General features: G+C 38.3%; 1 protein-coding gene across 1 annotated transcript in view; it reads right to left on the bottom strand.

The window, feature by feature from the left end:
- Window positions 1–2,613: 2,613 nt before the first annotated feature.
- LOC119522554 (phosphatidylinositol-binding clathrin assembly protein-like) overlaps window positions 2,614–24,860 on the bottom strand; it is an 80,943-nt gene continuing 58,696 nt past the window's right edge. Inside the window, exons 14-15 of the mRNA XM_037820965.1 lie at window positions 15,344–15,451; window positions 2,614–2,666 (exon numbers count right to left, since the gene is read on the bottom strand). Of these exons, the coding sequence (XP_037676893.1) occupies window positions 2,652–2,666; window positions 15,344–15,451 (123 nt within the window). The 3' untranslated portion in view covers window positions 2,614–2,651. The remainder of the gene's footprint in view (window positions 2,667–15,343; window positions 15,452–24,860) is intronic.

Genomic DNA, 24,860 nt, shown 5'->3' with positions numbered 1-24,860 from the left:
TCTTTTTAACTTTTTTTTTCATACAGTTGATTTAAAAAAGAAGGGAAAGTTAAAAAAAAAAAAAGAAAAAAGACAAACAAGGAAAAAAAAAAAAAAAAAAGATGTAGTGCCCCCTTGAGGAGCCTGTGGAGAATGCAGAGGTATTCGCCTACCCCACCTCCATGGTTGCTAACATGACCACAGACATAAGGGACTGGTGATTTGATGGGTTGAGCCCTCTACCATAAGTTTTACCCTTGGGAAGACGGTTGCTGCAAAGGAGAGGCTAGGCCTCCCTGTATTTGTGCCTAAGAGTCTCCTCCTGAATGCCTCTTTGTTGCTCAGATGTGGCCCTGTCTCTCTGGCTAAGCCAACTTGAAAGGTGAAATCACTGCCCTCCCCCCTACGTGGGATCAGACACCCAGGGAAGTGAATCTCCCTGGCAACGTGGAATATGACTCCCGGGGAGGAATGTAGACCCGGCATCGTGGGATGGAGAACATCTTCTTGACCAAAAGGGGGATGTGAAAGGAAATGAAATAAGCTTCAGTGGCAGAGAGATTCCAAAACGAGCCGAGAGATCACTCTGGTGGGCACTCTTACGCACACTTTAGACAACCTTTTTTAGGTTCTAAAGAATTGGGGTAGCTGGTGGTGGATACCTGAAACTATTAAACTACAACCCAGAACCCATGAATCTCGAAGACAGTTGTATAAAAATGTAGCTTATGAGGGGTGACAGTGGGATTGGGAATGCCATAAGGACCAAACTCCACTTTGTCTAGTTTATGGATGGATGTGTAGAAAAGTAGGGGAAGCAAACAAACAGACAAAGGTACCTAGTGTTCTTTTTACTTCAATTGCTCTTTTTCACTCTAATTATTATTCTTGTTATTTTTGTGTGTGTGCTAATGAAGGTGTCAGGGATTGATTTAGGTGATGAATGTACAACTATGTAATGGTACTGTAAACAATCGAAAGTACAATTTGTTTTGTATGACTGCGTGGTATGTGAATATATCTCAATAAAATGATGATTAAAAAAAAAAAAAAAAACCCCCATTGTAAAAGCCAATCCATTTATGGTATTTTGCATTTCTGGCAGTTTTAGCAAACCAGAACGGGGGAAAGAGGAGTGTTTTGTTCATAAAAATAAAATAAAATGTATCATTTATTATGTTTAAGAAATGGAAACCACCTCAAAAACAGTGAATAAACTATTCAGGTTGCATTGTGTGAATACACTAGAAAACAGGAGGAATATGATTATTACACTAAAATAACCTTGAACTTGGAGGAGCCTGAGTATCTCAATTCCACATGATCTCTTCAAGGAAGGGTGGCTGTGAATGCAGTGTATCTGTAGGATGGCTTTATGTTCTTCCTTTATTTCTCTTCTAACTGTTATAGACTCTCACTAAACAGATATTTCTCTTTTCCTTGGACCCAATTATAATCGGTACTGACTTTATTGCACTTTGCTTAATACAGAGTTATACATTCCATTTCATTATTGTTACTTTCCCATGGAATGTTCTCTATGTATGGTGTTCTCAAAGCCAAAGGCATCAACAGCACAAGTACCATTTAGATACATTATAAGAACAACCATCAGAATTTTGCAGTATGGAGGTCTGATTTGAGTTATGAATTCAATTAAATATGAAAAACGTTTATTTTGTGAAAAATAAATTTTTTAAATTTGGGTATCAGAACTCCTCAAATATGTAAAGAGAGATGGCTGGTAAATATTTGTTCTGTAATCACCCAGTAACTCCACAGATATAAATAGTCTGCAGCAGCAGTTTTTATCTTCAGACTTATCTATCATAACCTAAGTTGATGTTTGTGTTAATAACATTTTCACTATTAAACTGTTCTAATATGTAGAACAAATCATGCTTGAATTTAAAGAATAGCTTAAATGCATATTTTAAAATAGCTTCTATAAATATAGACATTTTCATACATTTTTCCCAGATTCTTCTTGCATACACACTGCATTTGTTTAAAGTGAATCTGTCTTCACATGTGTTGCAGGCTCTAAGAACCCTGAAATCCAAGATAAACTTGGTAGTGTCTATTTTAGAGGCAATAGTGTGGGTAGTCAGTGCGTGATGGTTCAAAAAAATAAAAGAATAAATATATTTTCAGATAAACAACTGGGTTTATCACCAGCATACCCACACTAAATGAACTTGTAAAAGATGGACATCAGGAAGAGGGAAATGAACTCAACGCCAAGAAGGAATGGTGAAAAAGGAATCTGTAAGTATAAACAAATCTAAACAAAAACTGCTACTATAAATATTAATACTTAAATTTTAAATTGGGTGCCTATAAAAGGGGCAGCAGTAAAATATTGGACCACCATAGTATGCAAGTTGAGTGTGATGCCCTTGGAGTTAAAGTGTTCTAAGGTTCTTGGGTCACCTGGGAGGGGGGGGGCGGTTTAAGGTATTAACTTTAGGTTTTGATAATTTTGCAAGGTAAAATTTCAAGGATAACTATTAAAACAATAAAAAGAGATTGTATAACCTCTAAAATAATGAATTTCCAAGTGAATGTTTATTATACTTGGAAGATGTGAATGATTCTGTTCAGGCTGTAAAGAGAACATTGTTTTTCATCTCTGTCTCATTTTGCTTTGGCACCTCTCCATGGACTGCATCTTACATGGGCTGCGTCTGTGTGAAAGAAAGATGTAAATCCTTAATCACGTGTATGTATTTTTCTTTATCATTATCTGGTTATTCTTCTCTATTATCTAATACCTGAAGCTTTGTCAGTCCACCTATGATAGACATCCGAGAACTAGGGGACCCAAACCATTAGCTGAAGACTTGTACAGGTGTCTAGAAAACAATACTCTGAGCAATGGACACCTGGATCATGACACTTCCTTCCGCTAGCTTTGGGTTTAGCTTGCTCTTCTTTTTCTAGTTCTTAAGATGGAAGGTTAGGCTATTGATTTGAGATCTTTCTTCTTTTGGAATGTAGGTGTTAACAGCTATAAATTTACTTCTAAGCACTACTTTCACTATATCTCATAAGTTAGTATGCTGTGTTTTAGTTTAATTCATCTAAAATTATTTTCTGTTTTCCCTTGTGATTACTTCTTTGACCCATTGGGTATGCAGGAATGTGTAATGTCCATGTATTTGTCAATTTTCCAAATTTCCTTCTGTTTTGAATTTCTAAATTCATTCTATTGTGGTCAGAGAACACACATCGATTGATTTCAATCCTTTTAACTTTATTGAGACTTGGTTTATGGCCTACCATATGGTCTATCCTAGAAAAGTATCCATGTACACCCGGGAAGAATGAGTACTGTGCTGTTGTTGGGTGGAGTGTTCCATAGATGTCTGTTGGTCTAACTGGTTTATAGGCATTGTTCAAGTCTTCTATTTCCTCGTTGATCTCCTGCCTAGTTGTTCTATCTATTATTGAAATTGGGATATTGAAGTCTGCAGCCATTATTGTTGAATTGTTTATTTACATCTTCATTTCTGTCAGGTTTTGCTTCATGTATTTTGGGGCACTGTTGTTATTTACATAACATATAACATATGTATATAATATATATATATAACATATATGTATATTGTCTTGCAGAATTGACCCTTTTATTATAGAATGCCCGTTTTTATCTCCAGTAACATTTTTGTTTTAAAGTCTGTCTGATATTAGTACAGCCACTCCAACTCTTTTGTTGTTGTTATTTGTATGATATATCTTTTCCATCCTTTTACTTTCAACCTCTTTATGTCTCTAAATATAAAAAGATGGTATATATTTGGATCATGGTTTTTATCCAGACTTACAATCTTGGCTTTTGATTGGATTGTTTAATTCGTTCACATTTAATGTTCTTACTGATAATGTTATTATTGATATAGTTGGATTTATGCCTGCCATTTTATTTTTGTTTTCTATATATGTTATACATTTTTGTTCCTGTTTCTCCATTATTTCCTTCTTTTGTGTTAGATATTTTCTAGTGCAACATTTTAATTCCCTTGTCATTTCTCTTACTATGTATTTTGAGTTATTGTCTTAGTGCTTGCCCTGAGGATCAGAATTAACACCTTAATTTATAATAATCTAGTTTGGATTAATAATTCCAATTGTATAAAAATTTTTGCTTCTATATACCCTACCTTCCATTTTGTCTGTTACTGTCACAAATTACATCTTTATACATTGTGTGCCCATCAACACAGATTTAAAATTATTGCTTTATGCCATTGTCTTTTAATTCAGTTTTATTGAGATATATTCACATACCATACAATCATCCACAGTGTACAATCAATTGTTCACAGTACCATCATATAGTTGTGCATTCATCACCCCAATCAATTTTTGAACATTTTCCTTACTCCAAAAAGAATGAAAGTAAGAATAAAAATAAAAGTAAAAAAGAACACCCAAAGAATTCCATCTCCCCCATCCCACTCCATTTTTCATTTAGTTTTTGTCCCCATTTTTCTACTCATCAGTCCATACACTGGATAATGGGAGGGTAAGTCACAAGGTTTTCACAATTACACAGTCACAACATGAAAGCTACATAGTTATGCAATCATCTTCAAGAACTGGGTTACAGATTGACAGTTTCAGGTATTTCCTTCCAGCTATTCAATAAACTAAAAACCAAAAAAGGGGTATGTATATAAGCCATAAGAGTAACCTATAGAATGACCTCCTTACTCCATTTGAAATCTCTCAGCCACTGAAACTTTATTTTGTTTCATTTCTCTTTCCCCTTTTGGTCAAGAAGGCTTTCTCAATCCCATGATTCCAGGTCCAGATTCATCCCCAGGAGTTATGTCCCGCATTGCCAGGGAGATTCCCTCCCCTGGGAGTCATGCCCCACGTAGGGGGAGGGCAGTGATTTCACCTGCCAAGTTGGCTTAGCTAGAGAGAGAGGCCACATCTGAGCAACAAAGAGGCACTTAGGGTGAGACATTTAAGGCACAATTATATGCAAATCTAGCCTCTCCCTTGCAGTAACGAGCTTCATAAGGGCAAGCCTAAAGTTCGATGGCTTGGCCTACTAAACTGGTAGTCCCCAACGCTTGTGAGAATATCAGTAATAACCCAGCTGGGGAAGTCCAACATTTCCACATATTTCCGCAGTTCCTCAGGGGGACCCTACAAATACATTTTTATTCTCTGCCCAAATTACTTTGGGATGTATCGGGATTTCACACTAACCTGTACAAACCTACCATATCTCACTTCCTATTCAAAGTTCCATGTAATTCTGGTGTTTGAATAAACTGACCAAACAAGTTAAATTATTTAGTGTGCTGCCGAAAATACAGATCCTACACCACATAAACATCTCTTCCCTTGGTCTTGCACAGAAGTTGAAGTTTTAAAACACAGTCACTATTGTCCTTTACCCATTTATGCCATTGTCTTTTAAATCAGGAGAGAAAAGAATTTTGTGAAGTCTCACAACAAAAGGAAGGAGGGAGCAGCAAGATCAAATGAAGTGCTGTTTGTTCTTTTTAAAATAAAATGAATATATGTACATAGTGATATATAAATAAATAGAATGAAACACCACAAGAAGGTAAAAAGTGAAATGTAAAAGTCTTTTTCTCTTGCCTGTCCCACCCAGCACTTCTCAAGAGACAACTATTATTAATATTTCTGTGGTCATAATTTTAAATTTGTTATGTATATACCTCAGAGTGAGCTCTTTTAAGATATGAACCTCTGTATGTTTCTAAGTAGAGGACAAGAAATCATGGAGAAGTTATTGTTGGTCTAACAAAGGGAATAATTAAGGGTACAAATTCCCAGAGGGAGCAGTTGGGAATAAGTGCCTTGGTCAGGAAGAGAAATGCTTAGTTCTCTGATACAACAGGGAGGAGGAGCATACAGATGCAGAAGCAAATACGTGGAACTAGAGATAGGGAATATGAGGCTCTCTGATATATCTTCATATCCACAAACTCTACCCTACTTGCTATCACTAGATAACTCTGCCCCTCAATTGATCCCATTTTCCTCTCTAGCTACTATTCTATTATTCTTCCTTTCTTCTAAGCCAGGATTATTTAAATATCTTTCTATATTAATTGTCTTCATTCCTAACCACCCATTCACACCTCCACCTACTCTTGTCTCCTGCTATTTACTGAAACGGCTCTCACCAAGATCAGCAATGACCTCCTTGTTGCCAATCCCAATGGACATTTCAGTTAAGTCACTTGATCTTTCAGCAGCATTTGGCATCACTGACCTCTTATTCCTTGTTGAAACTTGCTCCTTGTAGCTTCTATGTTACTTTTCTCTCTGATTCTCCCATAAATCTCCCTTATGACTGCCTCTTAAAATATTAGTATTCCCTAGCATTCTTTGATCACCTTTTCTCATTCTACTTGAGCAATCTCGTCTACTCTCATGGCTTTAACTACCAATTATATACTCATGACTCAAACACTATCTCTAGGCCCAAATCTCTCTTCTGAGCTCTAGACCTAGTGAGCCACTGCCTACTGACTATCTCTACAAGGACTGTTTTACAGGTCCCTCTAACTTATATAAATAAACTGAATTCGGGAGGCGGGGCAAGATGGTGGACTGGTGAGCTGTATGTTTTAGTTACTCCTCCAGGAAAGTAGGTAGAAAGCCAGGAACTGCGTGGACTGGACACCACAGCGCAATCTGACTTTGGGCATACTTCATACAGCATTCATGAAAACGTGGAACAGCTGAGATCAGCGAAATCTGTAAGTTTTTGTGGCCAGGAGACCCGCGCCCATCCCTGCCAGGCTCAGTCCCGTGGGAGGAGGGGCTGTCAGCTCCGGGAAGGAGAAGGGAGAACTGCAGTGGCAGCCCTTATCGGAAACTCATTCTACTGATCCAAACTCCAACCATAGATAGACTGAGACCAGACACCAGAGAATCTGAGAGCAGCCAGCCCAGCAGAGAGGAGACAGGCATAGAAAAAAAACAACACGAAAAACTCCAAAATAAAAGCAGAGGATTTTTGGAGTTCTGGTGAACATAGAAAGGGGAAGGGCAGAGCTCAGGCCCTGAGGCGCATATGCAAATCCCGAAGAAAAGCTGATCTCTCTGCCCTGTGGACCTTTCCTTAATGGCCCTGGTTGCTTTGTCTCTTAGCATTTCAATAACCCATTAGATCTCTGAGGAGGGCCCTTTTTTTTTTTTTTTAATCCTTTTTTCTTTTTCTAAAACAATTACTCTAAGAAGCCCAATACAGAAAGCTTCAAAGACTTGCAATTTGGGCAGGTCAAGTCAAGAGCAGAACTAAGAGAGCTCTGAGACAAAAGGCAATAATCCAGTGGCTGAGAAAATTCACTAAACACCACAACTTCCCAAGAAAAGGGGGGTGTCCGCTCACAGCCATCATCCTGGTGGACAGGAAACACTCCTACCCATTGCCAGCCCCATAGCCCAGAGCTGCCCCAGACAACCCAGTGTGACGGAAGTGCTTCAAATAACAGGCACACACCACAAAACTGGGTGTGGACATTAGCCTTCCCTGCAACCTCAGCTGATTGTCCCAGAGTTGGGAAGGTGGAGCAGTGTGAATTAACAAAGCCCCATTCAGCCATCATTTCAGCAGACTGGGAGCCTCCCTACACAGCCCAGCAGCCCAGAACCACCCTGGGGGGATGGCACTCACCTGTGACATAGCACAGTCATCCCTCAACAGAGGACCTGGGGTGCACAGCCTGGAAGAGGGGCCCACTTGCAAGTCTCAGGAGCCATACGCCAATACCAAGGACTTGTGGGTCAGTGGCAGAGACAAACTGTGGCAGGACTGAACTGAAGGATTAGACTATTGCAGCAGCTTAAAACTCTAGGATCACCAGGGAGATTTGATTGTTAGGGCCACCACCCCTCCCTGACTGCCCAGAAACACGCCCCATATACAGGGCAGGCAACACCAACTACACACGCAAGCTTGGTACACCAATTGGACCCCACAAGACTCACTCCCCCACTCACCAAAAAGGCTAAGCAGGGGAGAACTGGCTTGTGGAGAACAGGTGGCTCGTGGACGCCACCTGCTGGTTAGTTAGAGAAAGGGTACTCCACGAAGCTGTAGATCTGATAAATTAGAGATAAGGACTTCAATAGGTCTACAAACCCTAAAAGAACCCTATCAAGTTCAGCAAATGCCACGAGGCCAAAAACAACAGAAAATTATAAAGCATATGAAAAAACCAGACGAGATGGATAACCCAAGCCCAAGCACCCAAATCAAAAGACCAGAAGAGACACAGCACCTAGAGCAGCTACTCAAAGAACTAAAGATGAACAATGAGACCATAGTACGGGATATGAAGGAAATCAAGAAGAACCTAGAAGAGCATAAAGAAGACATTGCAAGACTAAATAAAAAAATGGATGATCTTATGGAAATTAAAGAAACTGTTGACCAAATTAAAAAGATTCTGGACACTCATAGTACAAGACTAGAGGAAGTTGAACAACGAATCAGTGACCTGGAAGATGACAGAATGGAAAATGAAAGCATAAAAGAAAGAATGGGGAAAAAAATTGAAAAAATCGAAATGGACCTCAGGGATATGATAGATAATATGAAACGTCCGAATATAAGACTCATTGGTGTCCCAGAAGGGGAAGAAAAGGGTAAAGGTCTAGGAAGAGTATTCAAAGAAATTGTTGCGGAAAACTTCCCAAATCTTCTAAACAACATAAATACACAAATCATAAATGCTCAGCGAACTCCAAATAGAATAAATCCAAATAAACCCACTCCGAGACATATACTGATCACACTGTCAAACACAGAAGAGAAGGAGCAAGTTCTGAAAGCAGCAAGAGAAAAGCAATTCACCACATACAAAGGAAACAGCATAAGACTAAGTACTGACTACTCAGCAGCCACCATGGAGGCAAGAAAGCAGTGGCACGATATATTTAAAATTCTGAGTGAGAAAAATTTCCAGCCAAGAATACTTTATCCAGCAAAGCTCTCCTTCAAATTTGACGGAGAGCTTAAATTTTTCACAGACAAACAAATGCTGAGAGAATTTGCTAACAAGAGACCTGCCCTACTGGAGATACTAAAGGGAGCCCTACAGACAGAGAAACAAAGAAAGGACAGAGAGACTTGGAGAAAAGTTCAGTACTAAAGAGATACGGTATGGGTACAATAAAGGATATTAATAGACAGAGGGGAAAAATATGACAAACATAAACCAAAGGATAAGACGGCTGATTCAAGAAATGCCTTCACGGTTATAACGTTGAATGTAAATGGATTAAACTCCCCAATTAAAAGATATAGATTCGCAGAATGGATCAAAAAAATGAACCATCAATATGTTGCATACAAGAGACTCATCTTAGACACAGGGACACAAAGAAACTGAAAGTGAAAGGATGGAAAAAAATATTTCATGCAAGCTACAGCCAAAAGAAAGCAGGTGTAGCAATATTAATCTCAGATAAAATAGACTTCAAATGCAGGGATGTTTTGAGAGACAAAGAAGGCCACTACATACTAATAAAAGGGGCAATTCAACAAGAAGAAATAACAATCGTAAATGTCTATGCACCCAATCAAGGTGCCACAAAATACATGAGAGAAACACTGGCAAAACTAAAGGAAGCAATTGATGTTTCCACAATAATTGTGGGAGACTTCAACACATCACTCTCTCCTATAGATAGATCAACCAGACAGAAGACCAATAAGGAAATTGAAAACCTAAACAATCTGATAAATGAATTAGATTTAACAGACATATACAGGACATTACATCCCAAATCACCAGGATACACATACTTTTCTAGTGCTCATGTAACTTTCTCCAGAATAGATCATATGGTGGGACATAAAACAAGCCTCAATAAATTTAAAAAGATTGAAATTATTCAAAGCACATTCTCTGACCACAATGGAATACAATTAGAAGTCAATAACCATCAGAGACTTAGAAAATTCACAAATACCTGGAGGTTAAACAACACACTCCTAAACAATCAGTGGGTTAAAGAAGAAATAGCAAGAGAAATTGCTAAATATATAGAGACAAATGAAAATGAGAACACAACATACCAAAACTTATGGGATGCAGCAAAAGCAGTGCTAAGGGGGAAATTTATAGCACTAAACGCATATATTAAAAAGGAAGAAAGAGCCAAAATCAAAGAACTAATGGATCAACTGAAGAAGCTAGAAAATGAACAGCAAACAAATCCTAAACCAAGTACAAGAAAAGAAATAACAAGGATTAAAGCAGAAATAAATGACATAGAGAACAAAAAAACAATAGAGAGGATAAATATCACCAAAAGTTGGTTCTTTGAGAAGATCAACAAGATTGACAAGCCCCTAGCTAGACTGACAAAATCAAAAAGAGAGAAGACCCATATAAACAAAATAATGAATGAAAAAGGTGACATAACTGCAGATCCTGAAGAAATTAAAAAAATTATAAGAGGATACTATGAACAACTGTATGGCAACAAACTGGATAATGTAGAGGAAATGGACAATTTCCTGGAAACATATGAACAACCTAGACTGACCAGAGAAGAAATAGAAGACCTCAACCAACCCATCACAAGCAAAGAGATCCAATCAGTCATCAAAAATCTTCCCACAAATAAATGCCCAGGGCCAGATGGCTTCACAGGGGAATTCTACCAAACTTTCCAGAAAGAACTGACACCAATCTTACTCAAACTCTTTCAAAACATTGAAGAAAATGGAACACTACCTAACTCATTTTATGAAGCTAACATCAATCTAACACCAAAACCAGGCAAAGATGCTACAAAAAAGGAAAACTACCGGCCAATCTCCCTAATGAATATAGATGCAAAAATCCTCAACAAAATACTTGCAAATCGAATCCAAAGACACATTAAAAAAATCATACACCATGACCAAGTGGGGTTCATTCCAGGCATGCAAGGATGGTTCAACATAAGAAAATCAATCAATGTATTACAACACATTAACAAGTCAAAAGGGAAAAATCAATTGATCATCTCAATAGATGCTGAAAAAGCATTTGACAAAATCCAACATCCGTTTTTGATAAAAACACTTCAAAAGGTAGGAATTGAAGGAAACTTCCTCAACATGATAAAGAGCATATATGAAAAACCCACAGCCAGCATAGTACTCAATGGTGAGAGACTGAATGCCTTCCCTCTAAGATCAGGAACAAGACAAGGATGCCCGCTGTCACCACTGTTATTCAACATTGTGCTGGAAGTGCTAGCCAGGGCAATCCGGCAAGACAAAGAAATAAAAGGCATCCAAATTGGAAAAGAAGAAGTAAAACTGTCATTGTTTGCAGATGATATGATCTTATATCTAGAAAACCCTGAGAAATCGACGATACAGCTACTAGAGCTAATAAACAAATTTAGCAAAGTAGCAGGATACAAGATTAATGCACATAAGTCAGTAATGTTTCTATATGCTAGAAATGAACAAACTGAAGAGACACTCAAGAAAAAGATACCATTTTCAATAGCAACTAAAAAAATCAAGTACCTAGGAATAAACTTAACCAAAGATGTAAAAGACCTATACAAAGAAAACTACATAACTCTACTAAAAGAAATAGAAGGGGACCTTAAAAGATGGAAAAATATTCCATGTTCATGGATAGGAAGGCTAAATATCATTAAGATGTCAATTCTACCCAAACTCATCTACAGATTCAATGCAATCCCAATCAAAATTCCAACAACCTACTTTGCAGACTTGGAAAAGCTAGTTATCAAATTTATTTGGAAAGGGAAGATGCCTCGAATTGCTAAAGACACTCTAAAAAAGAAAAACGAAGTGGGAGGACTTACACTCCCTGACTTTGAAGCTTATTATAAAGCCACAGTTGCCAAAACAGCATGGTACTGGCACAAAGATAGACATATAGATCAATGGAATCGAATTGAGAATTCAGAGATAGACCCTCAGATCTATGGCCGACTGATCTTTGATAAGGACCCCAAAGTCACTGAACTGAGTCATAATGGTCTTTTCAACAAATGGGGCTGGGAGAGTTGGATATCCATATCCAAAAGAATGAAAGAGGACCCTTACCTCACCCCCTACACAAAAATTAACTCAAAATGGACCAAAGGTCTCAATATAAAAGAAAGTACCATAAAACTCCTAGAAGATAATGTAGGAAAACATCTTCAAGACCTTGTATTAGGCGGCCACTTCCTAGACTTTACACCCAAAGCACAACAACAAAAGAGAAAATAGATAAATGGGAACTCCTCAAGCTTAGAAGTTTCTGCACCTCAAAGGAATTTCTCAAAAAGGTAAAGAGGCAGCCAACTCAATGGGAAAAAATTTTTGGAAACCATGTATCTGACAAAAGACTGATATCTTGCATATATAAAGAAATCCTACAACTCAATGACAATAGTACAGACAGCCCAATTATAAAATGGGCAAAAGATATGAAAAGACAGTTCTCTGAAGAGGAAATACAAATGGCCAAGAAACACATGAAACAATGTTCAGTTTCACTAGCTATTAGAGAGATGCAAATTCAGACCACAATGAGATACCATCTAGCACCGGTTAGAATGGCTGCCATTAAACAAACAGGAAACTACAAATGCTGGAGGGGATGTGGAGAAACTCTTATTCATTGTTGGTGGGACTGTATAATGGTTCAGCCACTCTGGAAGTCAGTCTGGCAGTTCCTTAGAAAACTAGATATAGAGTTACCATTCGATCCAGCGATTGCACTTCTCGGTATATACCCGGAAGGTCGGAAAGCAGTGACACGAACGGATATCTGCACGCCAATGTTCATAGCAGCATTATTCACAATTGCCAAGAGATGGAAACAACCCAAATGTCCTTCAACAGATGAGTGGATAAATAAAATGTGGTATATACACACGATGGAATACTACGCGGCAGTAAGAAGGAACGATCTCGTGAAACATATGACAACATGGATGAACCTTGAAGACATAATGCTGAGCGAAATAAGCCAGGCACAAAAAGAGAAATATTATATGCTACCACTAATGTGAACTTTGAAAAATGTAAAACAAATGGTTTATAATGTAGAATGTAGGGGAACTAGCAATAGAGAGCAATTAAGGAAGGGGGAACAATAATCCAAGAAGAACAGATAAGCTATTTAACGTTCTGGGGATGCCCAGGAATGACTATGGTCTGTTAATTTCTGATGGATATAGTAGCAGCAAGTTCACAGAAATGTTGCTATATTAGGTAACTTTCTTGGGGTAAAGTAGGAACAGGTTGGAAGTTAAGCAGTTATCTTAGGTTAGTTGTCTTTTTCTTACTCCCTTGTTATGGTCTCTTTGAAATGTTCTTTTATTGTATGTTTGTTTTCTTTTTAACTTTTTTTTCATACAGTTGATTTAAAAAAGAAGGGAAAGTTAAAAAAAAAAAAAAAAGAAAAACAAGGAAAAAAAGTTGTAGTGCCCCCTTGAGGAGCCTGTGGAGAATGCAGGGGTATTGGCCTACCCCACGTCCATGGTTGCTAACATGACCACAGACATAGGGGACTGGTGGTTTGATGGGTTGAGCCCTCTACCGTAGGTTTTACCCTTGGGAAGACGGTTGCTGCAAAGGAGAGGCTAGGCCTCCCTATGGTTGTGCCTAAGAGCCTCCTCCCGAATGCCTCTTTGTTGCTCAGATGTGGCCCTCTCTCTCTGGCTAAGCCAACTTGAAAGGTGAAATCACTGCCCTCCCCTCTACGTGGGATCAGACACCCAGGGGAGTGAATCTCCCTGGCAACGTGGAATATGACTCCCGGGGAGGAATGTAGACCCGGCATCGTGGGATGGAGAACATCTTCTTGACCAAAAGGGGGATGTGAAAGGAAATGAAATAAGCTTCAGTGGCAGAGAGATTCCAAAAGGAGCCGAGAGGTCACTCTGGTGGGCACTCTTATGCACACTTTAGACAACCCTTTTTAGGTTCCAAAGAATTGGGGTAGCTGGTGGTGGATACCTGAAACTATCAAACTACAACCCAGAACCCATGAATCTCGAAGACAGTTGTATAAAAATGTAGCTTATGAGGGGTGACAATGGGATTGGGAAAGCCATGAGGACCACACTCCACTTTGTCTAGTTTATGGATGGATGAGTAGAAAAATAGGGGAAGGAAACAAACAGACAAAGGTACCCAGTGTTCTTTTTTACTTCAATTGCTCTTTTTCACTCTAATTATTATTTTTGTTATTTTTGTGTGTGTGCTAATGAAGGTGTCAGGGATTGATTTAGGTGATGAATGTACAACTATGTAATGGTACTGTAAACAATCGAAAGTACGATTTGTTTTGTATGACTGCGTGGTATGTGAATATATCTCAATAAAATGAAGATAAAAAAAATAAACTGAATTCATCTCTTCTCTGAAAATTGTATCTTTCTCTTACATTCCCTTTATTAGGAAATGGCCCCATTATGCATCTCAGCTAGAAACCTCTGAGTCATCTTTGACTCATTCTTCTGCATCCTTACTGATTCTACCAATTATACTGCCTACTTACTAACTCCAACCTGTCACCTTCTTTCCATCCCAATGGCCATTACTTTAGGTCTGGCATTCATCACCTAGAGGGACTAGTTTAACAATTCCCCAGCTGGTGAACCTGCCACTACTAGTCTCCATGCTCTTCCCACTCTGCCTCTAATTCTTTCCCCATAAACCAACCAGCGTGATCCTTCAAAACTTTCAATTTGAGCATGTCATTCATTCCAGCTTAAAACACTTCATGAGCTCCCCCCAAGTGTTACAGAATAAACCGAAACTCCTTACATAAGACATACAAGGTTTTCTATGACCTGGTCCTGGCTTATCTCTCATATCTCTTTTCTGTTGGGTACCTTCCCTCAAACTTTGTGTTCTAGCCATAGTGAATTATCTTCATTTCCCTAAATGTATCATGCTCCGTCTTGCCTCTGGGCTTTGCACATGCTGCTGCTCCTTCTGTCTGCAATATTCTTTTCCCACTCCTTTGATGGGATATCTGTTTTAAATATTAGCATTCAATTTAGGTATCACTTCTCTGAGAAGTTATCCCTAAATCCCCCAGGTTGGTTTATCTGCCTCTCCAGCACTGATCACAATTGACTTTGCTTAAGGAATGAATGAATAAAAGGATTACTGAATAGGTAACCCAGTTAAACAACACAAGTTTGCAGAGGACCAAGACTGCACAGATCTGTAGCTTTTTACAGTATTGAAAATGTAAGAATTCATTTTTTCTTCTACCAGAACCCACAAGTGCATGTTGTAAAACTCCATTCTAACACCGGTTCTGCCTCCAGTGATGGCCCATCTCTACTAAGACCCTAAGCAACAACAGTTCAAACATACCTGATGTCCTGGGGATGGAGTGGAAGGATCATTAAGCCTGGCCCCAGACTGGGAATAAACCATGGGTTGTGGTGCCATTAGGGGAGGAACACCCAATGGAGTTGGGACCTATGAATTTGAATGGAAAAGAAAACAAGAAGTGAGAATGTAATTAGTATTTAATTGCTTTCCTAATACAATAGTACCAATGGGACAAGTAGCCCCTTTAGAGTAAATATTACATTTAATGGATGCCAACTAAAAGTAATACAATGCCAATTACAAAGAAAAAGAGAAAATAGATCTGCAAGGGATCTGCTAGGGATAAAGTGTGAGGGGGAAAGACAAAAAAAAAGTTCTGAAAAGCACAGTGTGAGTTAATCTCAAAATAAGGTTTAGAAAGGACTCTAGGAGAAACAGAACTCCTATATATTAAAGCCAATAATCCTCAATGGAAAGAAGGGAAGTCTGCAAGTGGAAAAGGGATACTCTAAATACATAATGATATGTATCATCTTTGATGAAATAATTTAGTACAAGTATGTGATTTTTATATGGCTATTTAAAGATTAAATGTAGGGAAAACAAATGAATGTCAACCTTGCAAGTGTTGAAAAAGGGATAGCATTTGGGAAAAGCATAATCAAAGCAAACTGGAGTCTACGGTTAACAATAACATTGTAATATGCTTCCATTAATTGTAACAAAGGCAATATACCAAATTTAAATGTGTATGAGAGGGGGATATAAGGGAGGGGTATGGGATTCTTGGTAGTGGTATTGTTGTCTGACCTTTTTATTGTATTTTATTTTTTTCTCCTTCTTTAATTCTTCATTTTTTTCTCCTCTTCCTTTCATTGCAGAAGAAATGGAAAAGCCCTCATATAGACTGTGGTGGTAAATGCATAATTATGTGATTATATTGGGAACAACTGATTGTTTTCCTAGGATGGATCATATGGTTTGTGAATAAAACTATTTTAAAAATAAATGGAAAGATACAAGTGTTGCAGAAGATGTGGAGAGAGGGATGTACCTACTCACTGCTGGTGGGAAGTAGAATGGTACAACCCTGTCACTGGAGGAACTGAGAGCAGGGACATGAGTGGACATTGCACACTGGGGACAAAAAAGTAAATGAATAATAGGGATGGGATGTTTTGGGTGTTCCTTTTTACATTTATTTTTATTCTTAATTGTATTTTTATTACTTTTTTTTTAAATTAAATTCAGTTTTATTGAAATACATTCACACACCATACAATCATCCATGATATACAATCCACTGTCCACAGTATGATAACATAGTTATGCATTCATCACCACAATCTATCTCTGAACATTTCCTTACATCAGAAAGAACCAGAACAAGAATAAAAAATAAAAGTGAAAAAAGAACACCCAAATCATCCCCCATCCCACCCCATTTGTCCTTTAGTTTTTATCCCCATTCCTCCACTCATCCATACACTAGCTAAAGGGGGTGTGATCCACAAGGTCTTCACAATCACACTGTCACCCCTTGTAATCTACATTATTATATAATTGTCTTCAGGAGTCCAGACTGCTGGGTTGGAGTTTGGTAGCTTCAGGTATTTACTTCTAGCTATTCCAATACATTAAAGCCTAAGAGGTGTTATCTATATAGTGCATAAGAATGTCCACCAGAGTGACCTCTCGACTCCATTTGGAATCTCTCAGCCACTGAAACTATTTCGTCTCATTTTGCATCCCCCTTTTGGTCAAGAAGACACTCTCAGTCCCACGATGCCGGGTCCACATTCATCCCCGGGAGTCATACTCTACGTTGCCAGGGAGATTTACACCCCTGGGGGTCGGGTCCCACGTAGGGGGGAGGGCAGCGAGTTCACCTGTCGAGATGGCTCAGTTAGAGAGAGAGAGGGCCACATCTGAGCAACAAAGAGGTACTCAGGGGGAGACTCTTAGGCACCGTTACATACAACTTTAGACTCTCCTTTGTGGTAATGAGCGTCATAAGGGCAAGTCCCATGCTCGAGGGCTCAGCACATCAAACCGCCAGTCCCAATGTTTGTGACAACATCAACACCAGTCCAGGTGAGGATGTCCAACACATCCGCACCTTCCCCCAGATCCTCGGGGCTGGGGAGGGGGAGGCTGTAAATATATTTTTTATTGTCTGCCCAAATTACTCTAGGATGTGTCACTATTTCACTCCAGCCTATACTAACCTACCGTATCTCATTTCCTATTCAAAGTTCCATGCAATTGTGGTGTCTGAACAAATTGACTATAGAGTTGTACCGTTTAGAAAATTTAGATCCTGTACCAAATAGATATCTATTCCCTTGGTCTCATATGAAAGTTGAAGTTTTAAAACACAATCAGTTTCAACCTTTATCCTTTATCCTGGCTTGCCCTGGTCTTAACCAGACCTGCTTCATTCATATCACTAATTGAAGTTTGGGCTCTTTTTCAGCTTTTTTTTTTTTTTTTTTTTTTTTTTGAAAGTGGTTGTATGCACTAATACTGACATTCATATCTGCCGAGCTCTAGCTCTGAGTTTCAGGTGTCTCAGAGATATGCATTGTTCCAGAGACCAATCAGGTTATACGCTAGGGGATCAGCATCTCAAAGTTTAGAGATAGGCCTTACAATTCAGGGATAGAGTTAACTGCTGTAAGAGCTTACAATCTAGGGACTATTACAATTATTGTGTCCACCTTAGGCTATGTTCTAAGATTCAATTCTGAGTTTACACATTGTAGTTAGTCCATATTGGTGAGGCATCATCCCTCTCACCATGTTTTCTCCAACACTTTTACTCCTATATATATATTTTCCTACAATTTTATAGAGTTATATTCCCATACCATACATTTATCCACAGTGTACAATCAGTTGTTCATGGTATCATCATAAAGTTGTACATTTATCACCACAATCAGCACTTGAACATACTGATTACTACAAGAAAAATTGTTTTTTTTTTTTTAGCACTAAGAAAAAATGATAAAAAGAAAAATAACATGTCATACAATACAATATACTAGTAAGGACAGCAAATAACACCACTACCAAGAATCCCATATTACTCCACTATATCCCCCTCTCATATACATTTAGCATTGGCATATTGCCTTTGTTACATTTAATGGAGGTATATTACAATGTTACTGTTGACCATAGACTCCAGTTTGCTTTGATTATGTTTTTTCCTGAATACCATCCCTTTTTCAAATTTCTACATGGTTGACATTCATTTGCTTTCCCACATGCAAAAACATTTTTATATTTGTATATTTAGTAACAGTCATTGGCCACTCCAGTTTTTGCCACGTTATACAGTCCCAGTCTTTATCATCTATCTTTACCTCTGCTGTCATACATTCTCCTATCCCACCTCTTTCAGCTTTACTCACAGACATCTTTGTTCAGTGTACTTACAATACTGTGCTACCATCACACAGTATTATGCTATCTATTTCTGGATCTATGCAATCAATCCTAAACATTCTGTAGTCCTTCAGCATCAAATGGCTGATCTCTGCCCTCTTTCTATCTCCTGGTAGCCTGTTTATCAGCTTTTAACTCCCAAAGTTTGTTCATTAATGTCTGTTCATATTAGTGAGACCATACAGAATCTGTCCTTTTGTTTCTGGCTAACTTCACTCAACATAATGTCCTCAAGGTTCATCCACATTATTACATGATCCATGTCTTTGTTCTGTCTTACAGCTGCATAATATTCCATCATGTGTATATACCACAGTTTGTTTATCCACTCGTCCTTTGATGGACATTTGGGCTGTTTCCATCTCTTGGCAATTGTGAATAATGCTGCAATAAACATTGGTTTACAAATGTCTGTTTGTGTCTTAAGTTTCAGTTCCTCTGAGTATATACCCAGCAATGGAATAGCTGGGTCATATGGCAAATCTATATTTAGCTTCCTGAGGAACCTCCATACTGTCTTCCAGAGTGGTTGCACCATTCTACATTCCCACCAACAATGAATAAGTGTGCCTCTTTCTCCACATCCTCTCCAGCACTTGTCATTTTCTGTTTTTTTGGATAATGGCCATTCTGGTAGGTGTGAGATGATATCTCATTGTGGTTTTGATTTGCATTTCCTTAATAGCCAGTGAAGTTGAGCATTTTTTCATATGCTTTTGAGCCGTCTGTATTTCCTCTTCAGAAAAATGTCTGTTCATGTCTTTTGCCCATTTTTTAATTGGATTGTTTGTCTTTCTGTTATTGAGATGCAGGATTCCTTTATATATTCGGGATATTAAACCCTTATCTGATATGTGGTTTCCAAATATCATCTCCCATTGTGTAGGTTGCCTTTTTACTTTTCTGACAAAGTCCTTTGATGTACAAAAGTGTTTAATTTTGAGGAGATCCCATTTGTCTATTTGTTCTTTGGTTGCTCGTGCCTTGGGTGTGAGGTCTAAGAAACCACCTCCTTTCACAAGATCTTTAAGATATTGCCCTACATTTTCTTCTAAGAGTTTTATGGTCTTGGTGCTAATGCTTAGGTCTTTGATCCACTTTGAGTTAATTTTGGTATAAGGTGTGAGATGGACATCCTCTTTCATTCTTTTGGAAATGGATATCCAGTTCTCCAAACACCATTTATTGAACAGGCTGCTCTTTCCCAGTTGCTTCGGCTTCACTGCCTTATCAAAGATCAGTTGTCCATAGATGTAAGGGTCTACTTCTGAACACTCAATTCGATTCCATTGATCAGTATATCTCTCCTTATGCCAGTACCATGCTGTTTTGAGCACTGTAGCTTTGTAATATGCTTCAAAGTCAGGTAGTGTGAGACCTCCCACTTCTTTCCTCTTTCTCAAGACATTTTTGGCTATTCGGGGCACCTTACCCTTCCAAATAAATTTAGTTATTGGTTTTTCTATTTCTGTAAAGTAAGTTGTTGGGATTTGAATTGGTATTGCATTGAATCTGTAAATCAGTTTAGGTAAAATTGCCATCTTAACTATATTTAGTCTTCCAATCCATGAACATGGTATGTTCTTCCATTTTTTCAAGTCTTGTTCAATTTCTTTTTGCAGTTTCTTATAGTTTTCTATATAAAGGTCTTTTGTGTCCTTGGTTAAGTTTATTCCTAAATACTTGAGTCTTTTGGTTGCTATTGTAAATGGGATTTTTTTCTTGATTTCCTCCTCTTGTTGCACATTACTTGTGTATAGGAACACTACAGAGTTTTGCATGTTGATCTTGTAGCCTGCTACTTTGCTGTATTCATTGACTAGTTCTAGTAGCTTTGCTGTAGATTTTTCTGGATTTCCTACATATAGAATCATGTCATCTGCAAATAGTGAAAGTTTTACTTCTTCCTCTCCAATTTGGATGCCTTTTATTTCTTTTTCTTGCCTAATTGCTCTAGCTAGAACTTCCAGCACAATGTTGAATAACAATGGTGATAGTGGACATCCCTGTCTTGTTCCTGATCTTAGAGGAAAAGCTTTCAGTCTCTCCCCATTGAGTGTGATGTAGGCTGTGGGTTTTTCATATATTGCCTTTGTCATATTGAAAAAGTTCCCTTCTATTCCTATCCTTTGAAGTGTTTTCATCAGGAAAGGATGTTGAATTTTGTCAAATGCCTTTTCTGCATCAATCGAGATGATCATGTGGTTCTTCTGCTTTGATTTATTGATGTGGTGTATTACATTAATTGATTTTCTTGTGTTGAACCAGCCTTGCATACCTGGAATAAATCCCACCTGGTCGTGGTGTATAATTCTTTTAATGTGCTGCTGGATTCGATTTGCGAGTATTTTGTTGAGGATTTTTGCATCTATATTCATTAAAGAAATTGGTCTATAATTTTCTTTTTTTGTAGCATCTTTGCCTGGTTTTGGTATTAGGGTGATGATGGCTTCATAGAAAGAGTTAGGTAGCTTTCCCTCTTCTTCAATTTTTTTGAAGAGATTGAGCAGGATTGGTACTAATTCGTTCTGGAATGCTTGGTAGAATTCACATGTGAAACCATCTGGTCCTGGGCTTTTCCTTTTTGGGAGCTTTTTGATGACTGACTCAATCTCTTTACTTGTGATTGGTTTGTTGAGGTCATCTATTTCTTCTTGAGTTAATGTTGGTTGTTTATGCTTTTCTAGGAAGTTGTCCATTTCATCTAAGTTGTCTAGTTTATTAGCATATAGTTGCTCATAGTATCTTCTCATTATCTCCTTAATTTCTGCAGGGTCGGTAGTTATATTTCCTTTCCCATTTCTGATTGCATTTATTTGCATCTGCTCTCTCTTTTTTTTTGTTAGCCTAGCCAGTGGTCCATCGATTTTATTGATTTTCTCAAAGAACCAACTTCTGGTTTTGTTGATTCTCTCTATTGTTTTCCTTTTCTCAATTGCATTTATTTCTGCTCTAATCTTTGTTATTTCTTCCCTTCTGCTTGCTTTGGGGTTAGTTTGCTGTTCTTTCTCTAATTCCTCCAGGTGAGCAGTTAACTCTTCAATTTTTGCTCTCTCTTCTCTTTTAATATAGGCATTTAGGGCAATAAATTTCCCTCTCAGCACCGCCTTTGCTGCATCCCATAAGTTTTGATAAGTTGTGTTTTCATTGTCATTTGCCTCGAGGTATTTACTAATTTCTCTTGTAATTTCTTCCTTTACCCACTGGTTTTCTAAGAGGGTGTTGTTTAGCCTCCATATGTTTGTGAATTTTATGACCTTCTGCCTTTTATTTATTTCCAACTTCATTCCATTGTGGTCTGAGAAAGTGTTTTGTATAATATCAATATTTTTAAATTTGTTGAGACTTGCTTTTTGACCCAACATGTGGTCTATCCTAGAGAATGTTCCATGAGCACTTGAGAAAAAAGTGTATCCTGCTGTTGTTGGATGTAGTGTTCTATAAATGTCTGTCAAGTCTAGTTCGTTTATCATACAATTCAACATCTCTGTTTCTTTAGTGATCCTCTGTCTAGATGTTCTATCCATTGATGAGAGTGGTGTATTGAATTCTCCAACTATTAATGTAGAGGTATCTATTTCTCCTTTCAGTGATCGCAGTGTTTGCCTCATGAATTTTGGGGCATTCTGGTTTGGTGCATAAATATTTATGACTGTTATGTTTTCTTGATGAATTGACCCTTTTATTAATATATAGTTTCCTTCTTTGTCTCTTTTAATTGTTTCGCTTTTAAAGTCTAACTTGTCTGATATTAATATAGCTACTCCCGCTTTTTTCTGGTTGTTGTTTGCATGAAATATCTTTTTCCAACCTTTCACTTTCAGTCTATGTTTGTCCTTGTGTCTAAAGTGAGTTTCTTGTAGACAGCATATAGATGGGTCCTGTTTTTTAATCCATTCTGCCAGTCTGTGTCTTTTTATTGGGGAGTTTAATCCATTTACATTTAGTGTTATTACTGTAAGGGCAGTACTTTCTACTACCATTTTGTTTTTTGGAATTTATATGTCATATCTTATTTTTTCCTCTCCTTTTACCTTTCCTGATAATCTTCATTTCTGCACTCTTCTCCAACTCTCTCTCTCCTGTCTTTTCCTATCAGCCTGTAGCACTCCCTTTAGTATTTCTTGTAGTGCCGGTCTCTTATTCACAAACTCTCTCAGTGTCTGTTTGTCTGAAAATGTTTTAATCTCTCCCTCATTTTTGAAGGAAAGTTTTGCTGGATATAGAATTCTTGGTTGGCAGTTTTTCTCTTTCAGTATCTTAAATATATCATGCCACTGTCTTCTTGCCTCCATGGTTTCTGCAGAGAAATCTGTACATAGTCTTATTGACCTTCCCTTGTATGTGATGGATTGCTTTTCTCTTGCTGCTTTCAGAATCCTCTCTTTGTCTTTGACATTGGACAATCTGACCAGTAAGTGTCTTGGAGTAGGTCTATTGGGATCTACTCTATTTGGGGTACGTTGTACTTCTTGAATCTCTAATTTTCTGTCTTTTATAAGAGTTGGGAAATTTTCAGTGAATATGTCTTCTATTACTCTTTCTGCCCCTTTTCCCCTCTCTTCTCCTTCTGGGACACCCATAACACGTATATTTGTGCGTTTCATGTTGTCACTCAGCTCCCTAAGACTCTGCTCATATTTTTCCATTTTTTTCACCAACTGTTCTTTTGTGTGTATGAATTCGAATGACCTGTCTTCCAGTTCACTGATCCTTTCTTCTGCCTGTTCAAATCTACTGTTGTGTCCCTCCATTGTGTTTTTCATCTCCTCCATTGTGGCCTTCATTCCCATGAGTTCTGCCATTTGTTTTTTTAAGTTTATGAATTCTTCTTTATGGTTAGCCAGTGTCTTCTTTATATCCTTCAGCTCTTTTGCTATATCTTCCTTCATTTCATCAAATTTATTTAGCATTAGTTGCCTCCACTCCTGTGTCTCAGCTGAGCTATTAGTTTGTTCCTTTGGCTGGTCCATGTTTTCTTGTTTCCTGGTATGGCTCATTATCTTAAGTTGTGTAGGCATCTGATTTTCTTGATTAGTTTATTTTGGAGCTTGTTCTCTGTCTTTTACCTAGTGGTTTTCTTGTTGGTTGGCTTTGTTCTCTGGCCTCTGTTATTCAGTTCAACTTATTCTAGACCTCTAACTTAGGTTCTATTTAGTTGATCAGAATTTTTCCCCTCTTGTTTTTTCTGTTTCTTGCTCTGCCTCTATGTAACCTTTTTGTGAGTGGGTCTCCTCAGATATGATTAACCCTAGTCAGATTTTCCCAGTCTAGTGAGGCCCAGGTCTCATTGGGAAGGTATGGAGTTTTCCTGAGAATGAGACCCTCCTATGAGGCCTTTAGAATTGGTGCTTTTCCTCTCCTGTCCAGCAGGTGGCGGTAGCCAGCCCGCAGCTCCCCCACCAGTGTAAGGAAGTGTGGAGACTTTAGTTCTCCTGGTGACTCTGATCCTGTCAGGGACGTGGCTGACTGAAGCCGGAATCTGAATTCCAGCCCCTGGGGTCTGAATTCCCAGAAGGAGGACTGCCAGTTGAGCTGGACCTCCCTCCACTCTCCCAATCCTCAGAACTCCAGTTGTCTCTCAGAGGCACTATTCCCTTCTCCTCTCTCCTCTTTGGGGCCTCTCCAGGTAGATTCCTTGGTCAGCCTGAGTTGCCAATTAAAGACGGGGGTGGAGGCCTTCAGTAGTGAATACGGAATTCAAAGACACTGTAGGTACTCTGTCTCCCCCAAGCCTAGCCCAGTCCCCCAACCTGGGCTTTCCGATAGAAAATAACCACATGTATTACTTTTAGATTTAAAAAAAAAAAAAAAAAAAAGTAGAAAAGAAATCAAGAAAAAAGAAAAAAGGGAAAAAAAAAAAAAAAGAGTCTCTTTTAAAAGTCTTTCCCCAGCCTGGAAGTTTTGTCAGTGTCAGAATAGAGCATTTAAAGATATGCTTTGGGCTATTGTCTGATAATTACTCTCCAACAGCTTCAGTTCCACCCCTGCCGGGGGGCTATTGAAATGCAAAAAGATAAGGGATCAGTGAGAAGCCAGAAGGGACAAAATGTAGGGGAAAAAAAAATGGCTTTTTTGGAGTCTGGGAATGGGTGCCCGCTTT

This window comes from Choloepus didactylus, chromosome X (assembly GCF_015220235.1).
Source record: "Choloepus didactylus isolate mChoDid1 chromosome X, mChoDid1.pri, whole genome shotgun sequence".
In the NCBI taxonomy this organism is placed as follows: domain Eukaryota; kingdom Metazoa; phylum Chordata; class Mammalia; order Pilosa; family Megalonychidae; genus Choloepus; species Choloepus didactylus.
This window is presented reverse-complemented; position numbering and strand designations above follow the sequence as displayed.